Source organism: Chiroxiphia lanceolata, chromosome 8 (genome assembly GCF_009829145.1).
Source record: "Chiroxiphia lanceolata isolate bChiLan1 chromosome 8, bChiLan1.pri, whole genome shotgun sequence".
Lineage (NCBI taxonomy): Eukaryota > Metazoa > Chordata > Aves > Passeriformes > Pipridae > Chiroxiphia > Chiroxiphia lanceolata.
Window position 1 is genome coordinate 6,715,415 of NC_045644.1, and position 21,464 is coordinate 6,736,878.

The window sequence follows — 21,464 nt, forward strand, 5'->3', positions numbered from 1 at the left end:
AATACAGGCCTTGGCAGTTTTTTCTTGATCTCAGCTACCAGTTTACTCTGTTTTCCATGTAATTTCCAACAGGTTTTCTTCTCGTGTTGCAGCTGAGCGAATGATACACTATTTGTGACAAATGTTTGTACAAAAAAACCCCAAGGCACAAATCCAGCACTGAATGTGATTGCATTGGCTTAGCATGAAATTCCGTTTCAGAGGAAAACTCATTTTCTTGCATTCGGATCTATAGGCTGCTGCAATCCTAAATGGAACATGGAGATTACTCATAGGAGGAAGTGGGAACTTGCCCATAGACAATATTACATTTTCTTCCTATTATAATATTTTGAGGTTCACCAGAGGCTCAACAAGGTTTGTCTAAACTAATTAATTAGAACAATTTGTCAAAAATAGAAAACATCAGTGCTCAGGGGCTGTGGCAGACATTGGAAATGTGCAGTATTTGTAAGAACAGCATGTTGCTTAAGCTACGTTTTGTTTAAAATATTGGTACCCTGGGTAGGGATTTATTCATTTATTGTTAAGTGCAGTGAAACATTGATTTCAGAAACTACTACCTAGAAAACACATTTTCCAATTAGCCTTGATGTTTGAATTACAAGTCAGGAGGCAAAGGGAACTCTGAGCCCAGCTCAAGGCAGCTCTGATGCATTATTGATGCTGTTTTCAATATCAAACACACCAGGAAGAAGATGCATAATCTATTCTACCAGAATCAAAAATATGAGGACCTTTCTGTTTTATTAAGGTGATGTGTCTGATAGATGCCCCTTCTATGTAACTCATTGGAAAAATAGGGGAAAAATCCAAAGGTGGGTGACTTTTTCTAGGGAATGACTCCTCTACCCAGTGCTGTGGTGAGGAGTCCCAGCCAGCTGCTCTGTTCCCTGTAGGGACTGGGCTTGTTGAGGGTCTGGGCTCAGTTTTGGCCCCTTGACCTCCTGTGCTCCCTGTGTGTCACCTGGAGCCGGAGCAGAGCCTGAGCAACCAGGTTTGTGTTCCCTGATAAACCACCTCCTTGCTGCACACACGTATCAGCACAGCGATGGTGGCCTAGAAATGTTTTTGTGGCATGTTTTTCTCCCAGCATTTGGCAGAAATGTTGTTTCAAGCCTGGCATTTGTGCAGCAGTCTCAGATGGCTCTTCCACGCGGGGCCTCCCCGGCAGACACGGCTGCTCTGGGCCACGGGGCCGGCACTGCTGGGAGTACAGACAGTGACTGTTGTGGTGCCCAACAATGACACTTGTCCCACCGCACACACAGAAGGTGCTGGGTGTCACTAGAAGCTGTCTGACTCTGTCCAGTCCAATTTTGCATTATTATCTCTGGCAATAACGACCCTGTGTGCATTAAATGGACCGACGACTCCAGATTGTGTAAACTACAGAATCACAGAATGTCCTGAGTTCTCTGGGAAAATCTCGTTAAGGCTTCAGCATTCCAGTCTGGAAGATGTTTCCAATGTTGGTTCCCCAGAGAAGCTGTGGCTACCCTATCCCTGGACGTATCCAAGGCCAGGTTGGACAGGGCTTGGAGCAGCCTGGTTTAGTGGAAGGTGTCCCTGCCCATGGCAGGGGGTGGTACTGGATAAGCTTTGTGGTCCCTTCCCACCCAAACCAGTCTGGGATCCTCTGACTTTCTTGATAATATTTCAGTTCTTCTTTAAAGAAGAACTGCTTGGAGTTCTTCTCCAAGGGGACCTGCTTGGTCCAAGGGGACCTGCTTGGAGCAAACGGGACTGTACAAACCTTTCTTCTTTGAAATAAGCCAACCCTTCTACATTTTGTCTTTCAGTAGAGAAGAATCAGGTTTAGGCAGCTGCTTGACATGAACAGTACCAAATCATACAATTAGGCCTTGGTAACATTTAAACAAAATTAAAAAGCTTAAAAAACTGTTAGAGTGAGGACATGTGGTTCTGCAAATCACCCTCAGACAGCATTCCCACCAAGTGAACTGTGCTCCACAGTATCAGTTCCTCAGTTTTATTCTCTGTAAGCAAGCAAGCAAAAATTCTCATAGCCCTTGTCTTTCAAAAGGAATACTGATTGCAATTCCTCTCACAAATCCCTGTGCCATTCAAATTGTGATTTGTCTGCCATTCAAGTGGAAGCAGTTAAAGCTCATAGTGCACTGCTCGTTTCCTCAGGTTGTGAGATAACCTGGCTCACCACTGCTTCTGCCATTACAGGAGATCACTGAAGAAAAGAATTGTAAAGTGCACAAAGGCCTCACTCATCGCAGCAGGTAGAGCCCTGTGCCTGTGGCTATAGGCTGCCCCATTTTTATATCAATAAAGAAAGAGGGTTTAAAGCTCCATTGTAGATCACTGGTGCGTTGTGTCTGCTTGCACAAAGCAGCAAGAATATTAAATGCAAAAAACATCTGCTCCTGTTACAGGTTTTTTAGGCAACATCTTTAAAATTTAATTTATTTCTATTTCTTTGCCCAACCAAACATGTTTCTTTTTATAGACACTTCTAGGCTACAAAGTCAAGTATCAGCCTGAGAAGCAGCAGAACTGAGACTGTACCACTTTGATTTGGACAATTAGTATCAGAAGTGTTATTTTAGTCCCTTAAATTCCTACTTGTTTCTCTTAAGTCTCAGCCTTCCCACTGTCCCTCTGACCCAGTACAGATGTGTAGTAACTGCCTGTCCTATGTGATTTTTCTGGTTCTGAGCACCTTTGCCCTGTGCCTCCCAAACTCCAGCCCCTCTCCCAGATGCTCTCAGGCTTCTCCCAGCTCTGTATCCCATTTATATATCCCTGGAGCAGCTGCCTTCCTTGGCTCTTTTCTCCTTAATAGATTCAGGATTTTGCTTTTAGAATTCAAATCAGAGTAGTGTTGTTGTTATTGTTGTTATTATTATTATTATTATTCTATTATTCCATAGTTGCTATTTTACTATTATCATTGATTATTATTTTCTCATTACAGCTGCCCTGACCTGTGAAGCCCCTTCACTCACACTCCGACAGGGAACAGTGCTACTCCATTGTGGTTTTGACCATGAGTCATGAGGAATAAACCAAAGCATTGAAGGTCATTGTCCAAGGAAATTGTTATTCACATTAACAAGATTGGCATCAAAAAGGTTGGAAATGTTCTCCCAAATTTGAGCTGCTTTTTCTGTGGAATTTTGTAATATAACGATCCTGTGATTCCATGATTTTATGATTCTATGAAAATAGTTTTCCCGAGGGTTACTGTCTCCAGGTCTTGATGGTATCAGGGGATGGTGTGTGGACATCCCTCATGAACATTCCATATCCTTTGTGCTGTGTGACTTCCAGTGCAGATGAAGGGATGAAACACACCCTGACAGGAGGATGTAGGGGTTGGGCTCTTCTCCCACATAACAAGTGAGAGGACAAGAGGAAATGGCATCAAGTTGCACCAGGGCAGGTTTAGGTTGGATATTGGGGAAAATTCCATCACCAGAAGGTTTGTCCAGCCCTGACACAGCTGCCCACGGCTGTGGTGGAATCCCCATCCCTGAAGGGATTTAAAAGCTGTGTGGATGTGGCACTTGGGGACACGGGTTAGGGTTAGGGTTATTATCCATGGTTAACCATAGGGTTATTATCCAAGGCTATTATCCATGGTCTTGGCGGAGCTGGGGCAATGACTCTATGGGCTCAGAAGGCTTTTCCAGCCTGAACAAATCTGTGATTCCATACTGAATGCAGGGAGGAGCCCCTTCAGCTGGCTGCCCTGTCCCTCATGCGTGTGGAAGTGCCTCGTGTGTGTGGTGGTGTCCCATCCCCACCCACCCCTCTCTCTGGCGGTGCTGTGTGACTGTGCTCTCCCTTTTCCAGGCACAGGAAGATGTAGTGTTCCGGCGGGAGGCGCAGCAGCCGGAGCGAGTGCTGGGCCGGGGGCTCCAGGCGGGATTGCCCTCCCTGCCACGGCCTCACCATGTCCAAGAAGGGCTCCAGCAGCCGGGCCAGAGGGGACAAGCCGGATGCCTTGGCCGCCCTGCAGGCTGCCAATGAGGAGCTCAGGGCCAAGCTCACTGACATCCAGATAGAGCTCCAGCAGGAAAAGAGTAAGGTGTGCAGCTTCCCTTTCCTTCCCCCAGGAATCTCAGTGTAGTCTGTTATTTCTGACCACTCTCTGCCCCACTCATGGCTGCCTTATACATTTGCATCATTATGAGGCATTGTAGATTATGAATCCAATATGTATATATATGATATAAAAATAGAAGATCTGTTAATCCTTTTGATGTGAAGTAGCGTTTGCAGTTTTAAGGCTGAGGACTCTCTTTTCCTTCTCTCTGTTTTCCCGCACCACTTCTGGTCACGGCTACTTTAGAGTTTATGCCATGGTTTTAAATTGAAACATCATCTGAGCCCTGTGTGCTCAGGTACAGTCAGTTATTTGCACTGAATAACTCATTGCTTAGAAAGCATCTGGTAAAATGCAGCTGCTTGGGGTTTCACAGGAGCTTTGTGTGTCTTCCCTGTGCACATGTGCTCTGTGCAGGTTGGGTCTGTGTGCCTGACAAGCCAAAATGGTGGCTTGGCATCTGACTTCTCATGTATTCCATTGGTGATGTGGTGTGAGAGCTTCTGCAGACTAAAGTAAGGACTCAACCTTACTCACAAGATACTGCCTGGTTCCTAGATGTGTATTATCTCACACATTAATCTGTTTGTAGCACCTGGTATACCCACGTCAGCCCACTTTCTGAGCATACACTTCCTCCAGTGTTTGGATGTGGGTGGTTTGGTCACGTGGGTTCTCTCCTTCTTGCATAAATTTGTGCTAATTATTTATATTGTGTACCACATGCTTTCTAGAGCACTGAATTGGGTGAATTAAAGAGTCCATAAGATTGAAAGGGATAATTTTTTAACTCTGAAGACAGAATAAGATGCTAAAATCAGCATTGGTACCTGGGCTTTCAGCCTCAGTATCAGTAATTTGCAAAATGATAATGATATGTTTTTGTTTCTTTTTCTAAATATGCAGATATTTCTGTTTATGCTGGTATCCAGTGAAAGGGCTTTGCTATGGATCTGTAGACACAGACATACAGCATTGAACTCTGACATTGTAAAGTGACCTGTATAATTTTTAAATAATATAATGGTTTGTACTAATCATTTTGTTGATGGACAATAGAGTACTTTCTGCTTTTCCTTGTAGGTCAGCAAGTTGGAAAGAGAGAAAAACCAGGAAGTAAAGCAGATCAAGGAGCACGAACAGCATAAAAGCACCGTGGTGGTCACAGAGCTCAAAGTCAAACTGCATGAGGATAAAATGAAGGAGCTCCAAGCTGTTCGAGAAGCACTTCTGAGACAGCACGAAGCTGAACTGCTCAGAGTAATAAAAATTAAGGACAATGAAATCCAGAGACTGCAGACCCTGCTCAACGCCGTGCGCGATGGGGGTCCCGACAAGGTGAAAACGGTGCTGCTCTCGGAGGCCAAGGAGGAGGCCAAGAGGGGCTTTGAGGTGGAGAAAATCAAAATGCAGCAGGAGATTTCTGAGCTGAAGGGGGCTAAGAAACAAGTGGAGGAGGCTCTAACCATGGTCATCCAAGCTGACAAAATCAAAGCAGCAGAGATCAGGAGTGTGTATCACCTGCACCAGGAGGAAATCACCAGGATCAAGAGGGAGTGCGAGAGAGAGATTCGTAGACTGGTACGTGTTGCTCTTTCCATCTGTGGTTTAACTTACATTATTGATAGTCAGGAAATGATCAGTGTTGGACTCAGCTGAAGGGATAAGGTTGGGTGTTGAAAATTTGGAACTTGCTTCAAACCTGTTTTACATTTACTAGTAGAGATGTTGAACTGTTTCTTAAAACTATCAGGATGTTCTGTAAGGAACTTCTCTGTCTGTGTCAGTGCCTGTTAATGTTGTTCACATTTCAGACATCAGGAAAAGCTCTCAGGTTCCTGACTGCTTAGGGGAATGCTACAGAAGAGTTATGTTTCTGGGTCTAGGCCTTTATTTCCTCACCAAGTGTTGTTTGGTCCCTCTCTTTCCCTGTCTTTGCTAGTTCCCATGAACATCCCATAATGAGCCTTACAGAAACCCAAAATGCTCTTCTTCTGCATCCCTGAGTCCTACACACCCAGCAAGGCATTCAGGGGGAATTCCTCTCCATACCAACCTTGGTGACTTTCCCCTGGACAGGGTCTAGTTCTCCTGGCTGACTCCACAGGCTCCTGATCCCAGCAGGTCCCTGGGATCCTCATCTTCCCTGCTCCCCTGATCCTCACAGGTCCTTTGTGTGGGGCTGCTCAGCCTGCACTCACCTAATCCAGGTTTGGAGCCTCAGGTGCAACAGCTCCTGTCTCAAAGGCAAGAGCTTCGCTCTTGTGCTTTGGAATGCACCTCCAGCATGTTTGGAAACTGGCTGGGGAGATTGAAATGGATCATGGTCCTTGGAAAAGGGGGGAACTTCCTGCAGGAGGGAGCTCCCTCACAGGGAGCCTGTGCATGAGAGCCAGGCAGGCCACCAGCACCTCCTGGGGTTCAGGGTGGTTTATTCTCCACTCCTGTCTCAGACTCTTGCCTTGAGATTCCCATCTTGTGAGTGCACAGGGAGTGTATCCCTGAACTGCCTTTGCCTTTCCCAAGGACCTGGGAAGACAGCCATGCTCCCATCATGTGTATTTTGGGTCTTGTCTCAGTATTTCTGTGATGTCACCATCGTTCTGTGTTTGCCACACAGTGTCCTGGTGCAAACTCATCCATGTTTCTCCTAAGCCGTTGATCCTAGGCTATTATCCAAATACTAAAAAACAATTAATAATGCCCAAATTGCTTGCAGCCTGGCCCCAAATCAAAGCCTGGCAGTGTGGCCTTGCTGCAGGGACCACCTGGAAGAACCTCCTACCCATCTCAGAGCTGGAACAGCGTCACCCGTGTCCTGATGACCCAAAGGGCCTGGCAGGGACTGACACAACACTAGTAGAGTGTTTCCGACCTTTATTTAGCCACCACTTCTCTCAGATTTTAGGTTGTTAAGTTTTTTTCATGGATTATTTTATTTCTATGAAGAGAGGATGTTAAAATAATTTGTAACCAACTGATCTGTTGATGCTGTTCAAATATCCTGCAGAGTAAGTCCCTTCCTCTAACCATTCATTGCTGGTGCATTGATTTCATACATCCCAGTAAAAGGGTGGCTAATGGACATCCTAAATAAACTTGCTGCATCACATGGAAAGTCCCCACTAATGGCCCTTAATGGAGAAGCTGTTAAATAAATATGGTCTTAGTTATAAGGAATAGAGTGGTTTGATGGTATGTTTTCTAAATTGCCTTTGAAAATCAAACTTTTTTTTTTTAATTCCTGCTAGAAAGAATTAAATTAGTTAAACTGCACTAATGAAATTACCTGATGCCATGGTTTCACCAAGCCCTGAGTGCTTCCTGGATGGCTTCAAGTACTCTCAGCTCCATTGACTCAACCAGAAATAATTTCAGTGTGGACTGGTGGCTCCTGGTACCTTGCAGGGAGGGCCCTGATGTTTGTGGGAAAGGCTGGTGCTGCCTCATGTGATAAAAACTCTCTATGAAAATGAAACAATTCCCAAAGCACTTCAACTATCACTGGAAACCAGTGTTTCCTTCCTTTTCAGAGAGGACCCAGCCATAAAATGCAGTCCTTGAGCCTCAGTGGGGGTTGCAGTGAGGCAGAGACACACAGAAGAGCTGGAGCTGAGCAGGTCCATCCATCCCACAGAGCCCTGGGATCACACCTGCATCCCATGGCACTGACAGGCAGCCAGCCTTGAGCTGCCCAAGGATTCAGGTCAGGGTTTAAAAGCATCATGGTTTGTGTACAATGCATTATTTAGTTGTTTTAATCAAGGAGGGAGTAGCCTTTGGGTGAATTTTAATTTCATGCCTAGGAAAAGAGTTATTTTTTAGTTTAGTCACAGTAGAGAAAAACGAGTCATACTCATCTGGGTTTAGCTTTGCAATGGTGTGAAGCCCCTTAGCACAAAGTTGTTTTTGAAGTGATTGATGTCTGATAGGTTCAGTTCTTCATTTCCAAGTCATAGAATCAAGGAATATTTAAGGCTGGAAAAGACCTCCAAGATCACCGAGTCCAACCCTTCTTGCTCTCTGCAACTCCCTGACAGGAGAGGGGAGCCAGGTGAGGGTCAGGCTCTGCTCCCAGGGAACAAGGGACAGGACAAAAAAAAACAGCCTCAAGCTGTGCCAGAGATGGTTCAGATTGGACATCAGGAGGAATTTCTTCCCGGAAAAGATGTTCAGGCATTGGAAGGGGCTGCCCAGGGAGGTGGTGGAGTCCCCATCCCTGGAGGCGTCCAAGGAAGGACTGAACGTGACACTCAGTGGTCTGGGCTGGGTGACAAGGTGGGGATTGGGCACAGGGTGGACTCCATGGTCTGGGAGGGCTTTTCCGGCCCAAATGATTCTGTGATTCTGAGTATTTACCAAATAAAAATCCCAGCTCTTTACTGTAGTTATTTTCAGGTTCAGGGTGACTGTTACTCGTGGATCCAACAGCTTTGGACCAGTCCCATGCAGGAGGGCTGAGCATCTTTCAGCACTGTGGACAGCACAGGACAGGGAATAATGTGTTTCTCCACAATGTGTGTTCAGGCTGTTCTGGGCTCGTGTTGTGTGTTTGCACATATGGCTCGTGCTGTTTGTGTCTGTACAGTCTGAGCGTGAGGCTCCCCGGAGACGTTCAACTAACCCAGTTGAGCTGTCCCTGGCTCAGAACGTTCAGCAATGGTGCTGCAAGAGATGAAATTCCCTTGCAGATGGTAACGAGGACGTGTGGAACGGCCTCCTTTCGAGAGAATTTCTAATTTTAGTAAACCAGTTTTAAATTTCAGTTTGTGCATTTTAAACCGGCCTAAAATACTACGTGGATGTATTTAATTACATTTGTATGCTCAGGAGCGCTCCCTGAGTTAGTGTGTGCACAGCCAGGGGAGGCAGCTTTCAGTCAAGAGGGTTCCCTGTGATCAGTTGGCCTCGAAGTTTGCTTGATGGGAACCAGAATTCAATGTGGTGAAAAGCATTTAAATTTTAATTAGCTGTAGACTGGTCAGGAAGGAGAAGTTCTGCACAGCCATGGCCACTGCAGCCTCATTCCTCCTGGCTCCTTTACCAGGGCACTGAGAAATCAGAAAAACTAAGTGAACTAGATTTATTAGAGGCTGAGTAGTGGTTATTTTCAATTTAGATAAACTTTAGCTGATGATGACTACAAAAAGCTTTAATAACTTGCTCCATTACCTTTGTAAGACCACTGTTCATTGAGACCCTCACGGGTTTCTCATGGCAGTGCCATCCAATAGCCAAAGAGAAGATGGAGGTTTTCTGCACCATTCTGAATCTCTGTGTTCTCAGACAGAGACCTTGAGCTCCCTCAGACAGAGACCTTGAGCTCCCTGTCAGACAGTGGTAAATTAGTGAAGATGTCTGATTTAAAGGGTAGGATCAGATGAAAGGGTAGGAAGCTGACTTTTTAAATATTAATTTTATCAGTGATTGATTTAGTCTTTATCTTCTCCTTTTGATTCCCTCATGTAGTGAGAAATCCCCATATTTGGTATTATAAAGGTGGCTCAGCACTCACCTACACTGAAAGGTGCACACAGCATTCAGGGGAGTCATTCATTCTGCCAGCTGGGCATTTTTTAGTCATTTGTGATTTGACCCTCGTTTCCAATAGTATTTTTTCCAACTAAAACCTGGACTGGAGGATTTTGTTGTGTATTAAAAGCCAGACAACATTACTCCTACACTTAACAAGGTCAATGAACCTCCTAGTTCTGAGTCATTCCTTTGGTGTCTCACAGGCCAGGGTTTAAAAAACATTTTTCTCTGTGGTCCTCCTCTCTTCTGAGCTGTAACTGTGGTGCTGTGCTACAACACACCTGACACAGGGCTTGGACTGGGGCCTCTGGAAGAGCTTGGAAGCTGCTGGCACTGGACATGGGGTTTCTGCCTCCAGAGGGTCTGGGACACCCCACACTTCATTCATGGCAGTGACCAGTGGCACTGGATGGTTCTACTGGGGGTTGGACCAAGATGAGCTTTTGGGTCCCTCTAAACCCAAGCCAAGATTCTTAGTGAATCTGACTGCTGCTGCTGGGTGACAGGTCCCACCAGGAGGCAGTGGGGTTTATCTCTAGGGAGGGAAGGTGGACGAGCAGGGCGTGTGTCCCCTGTGCCCCCTGTGCCTGAACGCCCTCTCTCAGAGGTGTCACCCCCAATAGCCACCCCATCTCCTCTCACCTGGGCACCTCATCACCCAGCCACCAGTCCCATCTGGGGACCAGGCTGGGGACAGTTCTCCTCACGTGTCCTAGCTGCCAGCTCTGACACTGGGAATCGTGTCTGTCGTGGAGCAGCTCCAGCCGGACAGGGATTCCCCTCTGCGTGTGCCCCCTGCCCGGCGGGACTGGCTTTGATCCCAGGCACTGGGAGCTTCAAAGGCCATTTCTGACAGCATCTGTCAGTTTGCAAAAGCCCCAGGAACGTTGCAGGGAGAAATTCCCCAAGCAGGAACTACACGTTGGGTTTGAATCAGGATGGAAATGATACGTTTGAAAGAGTCACGGCCTAAAGCCATCGGAGGGTCGGGCTGTGCCGGGCGTGCACTGGGGAGCACGAGGAGGGAACAGCAGATTTCACCTTGCAGGGGCAGCATTTGTGTAATTGGCATCAGCTGTGCTCACGGCTGGGTATGAATTAGCATAGAGCATAAATATTCATCCCAGCCTCTGGAATAAAGTGGGAATATCTGCGGCGCAGGGTGTCTCGCAGGTGGTTGGATGCTCCCGCATGCTGACGCCCCTTCCCAAGCCCTTCCCAAGCCCTTCCCAAGCACCCAAGCCATCAGGCAGGGGTGGGAGCAGGGAGAGGAGCCCTAGAGTGTCCCCGGTCCAGCACCAGCGCAGAATGAGGCCAGGCTGGGTGCCCGCCCTGGGCAACCGACACCAATTCCAGTGAGTTCTGAGGGGTCTCTTGTCTGTACATGTCCTTAATTTTATTAATGACTGGATGCTGTTTTCCAGGGAAATGCTTCCTTCCATTTGTGCTGTTTCTGCAACATTTGTGTTTAGTAACGGGCTGCAAACACCGAACTGTTGTGAATGTTTCATGTACAGGAATTTAATGATATGAAGGAAAATGGGGATGCTGATGTTTCCTTGTGATTTATGATTTTGTTTAGGATTTGCTTTTTTTTTTTTTTCTCCTGAACAACAAACCATTAGTGAAATGCTGTGAAATGTTTTGTGTTTTCTTCAGTTTCTTTGTTCCTCCCAATTTCATGTGTTGCCTTTGTTGTAACGTGTCTTTGTTTTCGTATAAATAGGGACCAACTAGCCGGTATTCTGCTTATTTCGACGAATAATCATTTGAGGATGTGTTCCCTTGTCATCTATACATCTGTTTAGATTTCTCCCTGACTAGGCATTTAGCAGAAGGACCTCAGGTGCTCAGGAGACATCTCTTTGTTTCATTCAAAGTTAGCAGGCACTGCCTTCATGGACATTGTTAAAAGTCCGTGGTACCCAAAATACATTTCATCTGCTCCACTTGACTCTCCTGATACCTGTGTGACCTGCCAGCACCTGCTTTTCTCTTGGCTGGGCCATATTGGTATCCGCAAAGTCCTTGGAGTGACTGTTGATCCCCAATGTAATTTTTTTCCAGGTTTACAGACAAAGCAGAGATAAAAGTATTAACACAGTTCTCATAAGGCAAAATGTGCTTATTTCAAGCAGGCCAGGTTTAAAAAGGGATCACTGAAATTAAATGTCTAAAGTCTCAAAAACTGATGCTAAAAATCTTGTGGTTATGGTGTCTGAAACCAGCTCACAGACACCTGAGGGGATGGATGCGATTTCTTTCTTTCCAAAGAATCAGTGTCTGTAACACATGTAGTGTGTGAGCATAATTAATGCTTTACATCCATGTTTAATGTATGTGTCTGTGATCCAGCCGGGAAGAGCCGCAGATCCTGCTGCAGTGGGTGCAGCAGCACAGGCACCCAAGGCAATTTGGGCTGGGATTAGGGATTTTCCATAATTAGGCAGGGCCCAACCACCCTTCACAAGGGTTGGATCCTGCTGATCCCATGGGATGTGCACAGCCCCTCAGCACAGGCAAACAGGGAAAAAGAGAATTAGAGGTCACTGGACATTTGTCATCTAAGCACTTAATGATTTTGCATAATGTTTATTATGTATAAACAAAACCTCTCATAAGAAAGGAATAATTAAATTGCTCACATGAGAGACTTTTGGGGAAAAAAAATTTAAAAATTACATTCCTTCTATATTTTGCAAATAAAAGGATATTCACATTTTAGTATTTTTCTTTTAAAATTATGAATTCAAAATTTCCAAAGGTGATGCCCAAGAAAAATGCTGCAAAATCATTAAAATGTTCGAGTGAGCCAATCAAACTGTGATGTGATTGTTAAGTTTTAATTTTTTTTTTAAGATATCCTGAAATGGTGATAAGAGCATGGGGTATTTCCGAATCACTTTAATGACAAAATTCCTGCCGAAAAAGAGATTTCCCTCTGGGTTGTCCCAGGAGAAGGACGATGTTCCTGAAGTGATTGAGCCTACTGTTCACTGTCCAGTGTCCATGTTCTGGCTCCCGGGAACAGTGCTGTGTTTCCTTGGCAGGGGTTCTCCGGGATGCTGTTGTTGAGCCGCTGCTCCTGTGTGATTGTGTTCTGTTCTCCTTGTAGATGGAGGAGATTAAGTTTAAGGACAGAGCAGTCTTCGTGCTGGAGAGAGAGTTAGGGGTGCGAGCCGGGCATGCTCAGAGACTGCAGCTCCAAAAGGAGGCTTTAGATGAACAACTGTCCCAGCTCAAAGAGTCTGACCGGCATCTGAGCAGCCCCAAGCGGGAACTTCCTTATGCAAGTGGTGCAGGAGACGCTTCAGATCATTCGGGAAGCCCCGTAAGCACTTTCACGTGGTTTCACCTAAACAGCGACCAAAGGGCACCAAGTGACAGAATCTTGATGAGTGCTCCCTGGAGCAAGAGCTTCCCCATGGCCATGCCGGGGAGCCTGAGGCACCCGCTCCGTGCTCCTGCTTTATCCAAACCATTGATTTCAAATCAAACCCTGTCGTGGGAGAGCCTTTGCTTTCTGTCGCTTTGTTTCCCGGTCGGTTTGGTTTGGTTGTGTCAGCAGGGGGAAATTTCTCTGTTCTTTCTCTCCTTCTCCTCACTGTGCCATGCTCAGCCACCCGCCTTAGTCTGACAGTTTGACACGATTCTGCCAACAAACGATGCAAATGCATTTCTCACCAAGTGATGTATGTGTGCAGCTCTGGAACCATGAGCACGGGGCTTGGGGAGCAGATGGACGAGGCCAGTTACAGAGGGAATGGGGGAAGGAAGTCAGTGGTGAGAGCATGGAAACCCCACAGCCCCCTGGGATACCTGCCAAGTGCTCTCGCTGTCAGTGGGCCACAAAATGAATCAAAGACTTCCTAACCTTCTCCTTCCTATTTATTTTCTGCAATATCCAAAACATTCAATTTTAGTCACCCTTCCACAATGCCTTTATTTCAGTGTACCTCTGGCCCCTTTCTGTTTTGGCCTTCCTTTGCTCAGACAAACCCCTCAAGTAACTGACCTCGTACCTCTGACGTGTGCAGGTCGTTCTCATTGCTGATCCTCATCAAGATTTCTTTTGCAAGAGCCTTGATTTTCTCAGTACAAGTGTAAAATTTATACATGAGCAAACCTATCTATTTCATTCTTTGGCCCAAGCCTCTCCTGCACCTGTTGAATGAGGAACCCTAGACCTCCCAAAAAGTGCCACCCACACTGTGGGCGCTGATTTGCCTCTTTGAGTTGTATTCAACTTCTGCCAAAGACCAGATCAAGTCCTAGAGAAGGGGAAAAGTCTGTCACATTTGTCAATAGCTGTAACTTCTCTGAATGAGAACACATCTATCTTTCTGATTTGATTTAAGCATTTTCACTCAAGTAAAGTGACAAGTGACCCTTTAGGACCTCATAAAGGTCACAGCTTTGTGGAAGAAGAGCTTTTGCAATGGCACAATTTCATGGATTTTCCCCATTTGCACTTCAGTAATTTTAATACCATTTTCTTATGGCCAAGACCTCAGTGAGCAATGTGTCTGAAGCTCTCAGTTCAACAGTGGCATCATTGGAACATGGCCTTCAGCTGGATATTTTCTGTTTCCAAGTTTACCATTTGTGACTTTGCATATGCATATACATATACATACTTCTGCATTTGCATTCTTTGTTACATTTCCACTCCTGACTTTCCGTTGGTCTCATCCTGCAGCTTTCCATGGTCACTTGGGTTCCATGGGTTACACTCTGCCCGATAATGTTTTGAAATGTTTGGATTTGGGATAAGAAAAAGTTTGAGCTTTGAAAACGTGCTCTGGCGTGCACACTTATGAACAGTTATTTGCAGTTGATCTTTGTTTTAGGAACAGCAGTTGGATGAAAAGGATGCCCGGCGCTTCCAACTGAAAATCGCGGAGCTGAGCGGCATCATCAGGAAGCTGGAGGACAGGAACGCCCTGCTGTCGGAGGAGAGGAACGAGCTGGTGAGGGCAGCAGGGATGGGGACTGGGGGATGTGCTGCCAGGGCCATGCCTTGTCCCACAAGTACCGGGATATTTCTCCTGGGCTGTTTGGAAGTCTTGGCTGCCCCTCCTTAGCTCTCTGTTCGGTGCTGTGCCATGTCACCCTCTTCTTGGCTTGTATGACAGCGAATTTTTGAGGTGGCATTAGCTGGAATTATTTTTATTTCCTTTTAAAAATAAATACATGCCCCATATGGAACCCTTGTTTCACAGATCGAATATCTCATGAAGGAGGAATGATCTCTTCCCATAGGAAAGCACCAAGAGTTTTTAATCAATTATACTTTTCATGAGGAGAAATACTGCTAGTGTGATTGTTAAAGAAAATTATTAATATATTCACTGAAAAAGCTCCAGAGGTGTTAACTCTCTCTTTATCTTTCAGTTAAAACGTCTCAGAGAAGCGGAAAGTCAGTATAAGCCCATTCTGGACAAGAACAAACGCCTCAGTAGGAAGAATGAGGAGTTGTCACATGCCTTACGTCGAATGGAAAATAAATTGAAATTTGTGACACAAGAAAATATCGCGATGGTGAGAGTCTGTGTGCTCCTGGGAGAACGGGGGGGCTGGAACTGATGAGGCTGAGGGGGTCAGGCATCATCCCAAACCTACTGGTTCCATAGGAAATTGTCCCCACTCCAGCTCTTGCTGAGATGTACTGTGCTGGGGAGTGGTTTGTGCCTTGGACATGTTTGGTTTTACATAAACATGTAAAACGTAAAAAAACACAACGTAGGATGTACTTTAGCCTCGAAGACAAATAGCTCTGAATGGAATGGTGTGAGCTTTGCACATGTTGATTGAGTGACTGCTCCCTTGGGGGCTGCTCAGCCTCCACATGGGCACAGATTTCATGCCCCATCCCTGGAAGTGTTCCAGGCCAGGTTGGACAGGGCTTAAAGCAACCTGGTCTAGTGGAAGGTGTCCTACCTGTGGCAAGGGTAGGACTGGACTGTCTTTAAGGTCCCTTCCAATGCAAATCAGTCTGGGATTCTATGACTCAGCTTTGATTTTCCTGCCAGAATCACCTAGTAGTGCCTGGGAAATCTGCACTTGTGCCTGCCCTTTTTTCCAATCAGAGGAGCAGGACCAGCCAGCACATTTGCAACTTGGATGTGAGATTCAACAAAAGGGGAGCAGGAGAGCTGCCAGAACAGCCATTAGAGGCATGCACCACTCACTGTACAGGGAAGGGTTAGACAAGTCCTTTGGCAAAGCCTCCTGATCATTTCCTCATCTGCCCTGTGGTTTTTGGTTTTAGAGGCAAAGAACTGGAGCAATAAGGAGACCAAGCTCCTTAAATGACCTTGACCACAGCCAGGAAGAAAGAGAAGTTGATTTCCTGAGACTACAAGTTATTGAGCAGCAAAACATCATTGATGAACTCTCCAAGGTAAGATGGAACAGTGCTGCTCTCACAGGAGAGTGACCAAGGGCAAGGCAGAGGAAGCCTAAGCAAGGGGTACTCAGGGTCCTGGAAGCCCACAGGCACAGCAGTGGAACCTGGCAGGCAATTCTGTGCTTAGTGGTAATAAAAGTAATCGATCTGTGGTGTGGTGTTTGGAAAAACCCTTTCCATCTGCATTGCACTGGCAGGACAGAACCATGTCTGGTGGCCAGATCCAGCACCTGTGAGGGAAAGTGTCTGAGCTCCTTCAGCTGGAGATATCACTGGGGCTAAAGATTCCTGTGTACAGAGGGTGATCTGCAATGCTGGGTTAGAGGGTTTGCTTCTTTGTTAACACATTCTCAGTCTCTGGAAACAGAAAGCACCAAAATAGTAATACTCCTCCAGAAAATAATTTTCTCTCCTTTCTTTTTAAGCCTGTCCACTTACTGACATTATTTCATTCTTTTTTGTCAGACCCTGGAGACTGCTGGCTATGTGAAGAGTGTCATGGTAAGAATGGCATTAACTTCCTCCCCATATTTGTACACTTTAAATTGCTGTCTGTGGAAAGGAGGCAGAGTATAACAATATTTGTTCTCCCTCCCATTTCTGTTCAGCAGTGAGCTGGCACACTGTTTTCTCAATGTAGATGTTGTATCAGCAGTTGTTCACCAGAGAAAAACACAGTGATAGTGGAGAGGAAAGCTTTAATCCCACCACCTGCCCCAGTGACCAAGAGCCATGTCCAGGACAGCTCTGCCACATGGGAATTGCATTTTTTAACTCAGGTTACTCCTGGCTTTGTGTCACCCACACTGGCCTGTGCTCAGCCCCTGCCCTTGCCCAAGTCATCCCTGTTATGACCAACAGGGACTTTGTGGAGTTAAGCACTAATAGGTATTGATGGAATGTCCTGTTCCCCATTGCCAAGCAATGCGTGTTCGATTGTCCTCTGCCACTGCTGCTGACAGTGGGATTTGCCATCGGGCTCATGGCAATGACACATTGTCAGTGTCCCACAATGTCATCACATCCTTCTACCAACTGGTTAAAATGAAAGATCTAAGGGTTTTCCCCTCAGAACTTCCCCTCTACAGTCCTGAGCTTTGCCTGGATTTGCAGTTCAGAACAGAGACTTTTTTCTCAGTGCTGTAAAAAGTCGACCTGACTCCACAAAGAGGAAGGAATTCTTCCCAGTGAGGGTGGTGAGGCCCTGGCACAGGTTGCCCAGGAAAGCTGTGGCTGCCACATCCCTGGAAGTGTCCAAGGCCAGGTTGGATGGGGCTTGGAGCAACCTGGTCTAGTGGAAGGTGTCCCTGCCCATGGCAGGGGGTGGAAGAAGGTGATATTTAGGGTCCCTTCCAACCCAAACCAGTCTGGGATTTGATGATTCAATGATTTCCTCTGACTGGAAAAAAATGTTGGCAGCTGTAAGTGCTCAAACCTTTTCCCAGGGTCACTAGGAACCTGCAGATCCTTAGAGACGGAGCTGACTCTGAAAGTGCGGAGTTCAAACAACCCCTGAATTTTGTGCAGTGAGGCTACTGTGTGTATGCACCTTCCAGAGGCACCAATAGCCACCAGAGCCAAGGGCAGGACCAATCTCTGCTTCTCTTTCTTGGCAGAGAAAGCAGAACCTGAGCATGAGCTGGAGTGCTGCAGTCACCCACGGAGCAGCCCAGGGTGACACCCAAGCTCTCACTGCATTGTGTTGCTTATAATCAGCTTTACTTTACTTAGATTTTCATGGACATAAAGAGCAATAGCTACTTGTATATGCAAACCTGAAAGATGTTGGAGTAAACTAACCCATGCCTGGTGACAGTGTCCAGCAGTGACATTCCTGTTTCTTGCTTGCCCAATGGCTCCCAGCACTGATGTGGTTAATTTGAATAGCTACTCTCTGCAAACAGCTAACACACGTCTCTGGTTCTTGCAGGAACGTGATAAGCTGTTAAGGTTCAGGAAGCAAAGGAAAAAAATGACAAGAATTCCTAAGGTAAAAAGAAAAAGCTTGTATAGTGACATGCTGATGGGCAGTGCTGGTTCTGAGGTTCTCCAGGTACCTCGGGGCCACACAAGGGAATGTTCTGAAGGGTATGCAAATGGGTCCTAAGCCTAAATTTGGTTGATGTAGTTCAAGGACATTCACAGACCGTTTTGGGATATTTAGGAAAAATCTGGGAGGGGCAGGGGACCCCTTTGCGTTGCACATTCTGAGCTTTTCCATGCTCTGCATTTACCCTGTGGGACGTTGGTGGGATGTAGTTGTCTTAGGAGGAGACAGATTTTATGAATTAACACATCTCAAAATGATCTTCTAATGGCACTGCCTGAAAACATGTGTATGTTTTAAATAATTCATGGTGGTGTTTAGTAACATGCAAAATTGCCCGTTATGAGAAGCCGTATTTGGAGCTCAGGGAAAAGGGAATGTTAGTTAATGAGAACTTGGCAGGGTGTTAATGTAAATATTAACACTGTAATGGCACAGAAAGGTTTAATGTCAGAGACTATGAGCACTCTGTGATCTACAGATGAAAAATTAGGGTGGGGCTGGAGCTAATTAATCTGTAAATAATTAATTGAGGTCAATGGGAGATAACTCCTGTCATCGTGCACATGGCAGGTAGGCCTTCCAGAGAGGGCCACATGCTGTCTCTCTCTGAAAGCTGGCTGGGATTTTGACCAGGAGCCTGGAGTGCCAGGACACAGGGAATGGCTTCCCACTGCCAGAGGGCAGGGTTAGATGGGATATTGATAAGGAATTCTTGGCTGTGGGAGTGGTGAGGCCCTGGCACAGGTTGCCCAGAGAAGCTGTGGCTCCCCCATCCCTGGAAGTGTCCAAGGCCAGGTTGGACGGGGCTTGGAGCAACCTGGGCTAGTGGAAGGTGTCCCTGCCCATGTCAGGTGGATGGAACTAAATGATCTTTAAGGTCCCTTCCAACCCAAACCAGTCTGGGATTCTGTGATTCTCCTTCAAAAGTTACCCACTGCAAATTAAAACAAAAAGCCAAAATCTAGATGTGTTTTTGTAAATCATCAATTAAAAATATTTTTTGATCTGTGGAACGTTGTCTTTGGCTTTCAAGCATTTACGGTAGATCTTCCTTTACCACCACTCCCTTCATTCTTTTAAACAAAAAACAGCTTTGAATGGAAAACTGGATTTCTTCAAACCATAAACACACTGCTGTAGTGATTAAATTCACATTTTCAAATAGAATACTTGTTGAAGATCTTAAGTTTTCATGTGACAGTTGTGATGGCAGGGGGGACATCGTGGTGATGGTGATGGATTAAAAGGCATTTCGGTGCACAGGTCCCACCTTATGCTGAGGTGAACACTCAGTGAAAAGGATCCTTGACCTTAGAGAAACTGGGAGGAAAATACATTTAAAAAGGCAAGGGCTGTGAGGTCACACACTGTGATACATAATGACAAATATGGCAGTTCAGTGATTTAAATCATTTTAGCTGTTGTCACTGGCATGGGGTGAAAACACTTCTGTGTATTCATGTGTAAAGAGCTGCGCCAGTTCCCAAAGAGCAGCAGAGTGAGAATTCCCAACAGCCTGGCACTGAGGTTTCTCCCAGGTGCCCATGTTCAGATCCCACAGAGGCACAGTTAATCCAAGTGTCCAGGGCCAGTACTGTCCCCAGCTCAGGGGCTTGCAGGGCCACATTCCCTGACCTTTGTCTCTGCCAGAAGCCGGTTGTGGAGACATTTTACGGCTACGATGATGAAGCTTCCCTGGAGTCAGATGGTTCCTCCATCTCCTACCAAACTGACCGGACAGACCAGACCCCCTGCACTCCTGAGGATGACTTAGAAGAGGTACTCATCAAAAATCCATGTTACTTTGGTTTGCAAACTCACTGCTAGTTTTTAATGGAATTCCTGGTCTGTTCTATCATTCTTGTCTCACCTCATACCAAAAAATTAACCATTTATATTAAATTTGATACTGTGCTTGTTGGTTGGTATCTCTGGAACTCAGGTCTTCAGTAATTTCACAGCTTGTAGCCAAGCTGGAAATGATATATCATAAGAATATTAAATTTACAGCAGGTTTATATGTCAGAGGTCTAAAAAGGCTGAGAAGTCAGACAATCCTCAGGAGGTCTGTTCACTCTGAGCTTGGCTGCAGATTTGGGCATGTGTAGTTTGGGTCAGATCCTTCTGTTTGCCATTCCGACCTCAGCCCAGAGCAATGAGGTTTGTGTTAGGGGAAGGAGCAGGAAGCATTCCCCTAAAGCTCCAGGGTCCAGGGAAAGGCTGGTTCCTCACTGGATTATGGAGGTTGGGCTGTTCTGGAGCTCTCAGTGCAGAGTACACAAAGGTAATACAAATCAAAGAGATTATTATTCCTGGTATTTTACAGGGCTTCCCTACAAATGTATTCCTGAGTGTGTGTCAGATCACTGGACCATTACACGGTTCTGGGTGTAACAAGAATCTTGTAACAGGCAGAAAATTGCCACTGATGAGGGTGCAGCCTTTCCATGGTGCACTGGCTGCAGGTTCTCTGCTGCCCGTTCACCTGTGCCATGGGCTGTAATTAGATCTGTCAGAGGCAACCTGGACAATCCCTGTCTCCATCATAAGAGATCTGTGATGGTTACCAGGTGTGTGCTGCACTGCAGGAATCTGAATGCATTTGTGGATGCATGAGCCTGTTTGTTTTTCCTTCCTTTATGTTTTCCCCTGTTCAGCTGGTGGGGAGTTGGTGCCTGCACCCAGCAGCGTAATTTCATTTCATGTTGAGTGAAATATTCCGGCCAGCCTGACATGAAAGTATTCCATGCTGGATATTGTAAGGAGGGTGAAGAAGATGAAGGGCTCCTTTCATGTTGCTGTCATCACTCCTACAAATATTAGCTCTGGATTCGTGTTTTAATAATTGAGTGAGGCTGTCAGGCTTGGCTTCCTCCCCAGATTGGAAACCTTTTGTTGTTTCAAGAAAGTTGTGTTTTCACCTTTAATGTGATGGTTTTCCCTGTTACAGTAAGAAAGGGTGATGCATCATTAGTGTGTTACATGGATGGCAAGTTTTTATCTTTTTAAGGCAGGGGATTATCTTTTTATTTCTGTATTGCATTTTCTGGAAGTGTTTAGGGGGGAGAAGAGAAATAGTCCGAGGGCACATAAACAACATCCTTAGTGCTGTCCTTCCCAAATTGCATTTCAGAAGTGATCATTTTGGCACTTTTTAGAGAAAACATACCTAATCCACTCTGTGTTTTGGTTGCAGGGCATGGCCAAGGAGGAGACAGAGCTGCGGTTCCGGCAGCTGACCATGGAATACCAGGCCCTGCAACGAGCCTATGCCCTGCTGCAGGAGCAGGTCGGAGGGACCCTGGATGCAGAACGAGAAGTTAAGGTCTACATGGCTTACATTACATGAACATAAAGGATTGGAATTGTAAAGGGGGGGTGAGGGG

At 45.9% G+C, this 21,464-nt stretch overlaps 1 protein-coding gene across 21 annotated transcripts in view; it reads left to right on the forward strand.

Annotated features, from left to right (window-relative positions):
• JAKMIP3 (Janus kinase and microtubule interacting protein 3) overlaps positions 1–21,464 on the forward strand; it is a 69,167-nt gene that overhangs the window by 22,043 nt on the left and 25,660 nt on the right. For 13 of the 21 annotated variants that reach the window (XM_032694477.1, XM_032694478.1, XM_032694471.1 and 10 more), the window contains 11 exons: positions 2,951–3,107; positions 3,832–4,066; positions 5,168–5,665; positions 12,735–12,950; positions 14,470–14,589; positions 15,014–15,160; positions 15,891–16,022; positions 16,494–16,529; positions 17,959–18,018; positions 19,729–19,857; positions 21,275–21,403. In XM_032694477.1, the coding sequence (XP_032550368.1) occupies positions 3,932–4,066; positions 5,168–5,665; positions 12,735–12,950; positions 14,470–14,589; positions 15,014–15,160; positions 15,891–16,022; positions 16,494–16,529; positions 17,959–18,018; positions 19,729–19,857; positions 21,275–21,403 (1,602 nt within the window). In that variant the 5' untranslated portion in view covers positions 2,951–3,107; positions 3,832–3,931. The remainder of the gene's footprint in view (positions 1–2,950; positions 3,108–3,831; positions 4,067–5,167; positions 5,666–12,734; positions 12,951–14,469; positions 14,590–15,013; positions 15,161–15,890; positions 16,023–16,493; positions 16,530–17,958; positions 18,019–19,728; positions 19,858–21,274; positions 21,404–21,464) is intronic. The other 8 variants (XM_032694479.1, XM_032694481.1, XM_032694488.1 and 5 more) reach the window with 4 other exon arrangements.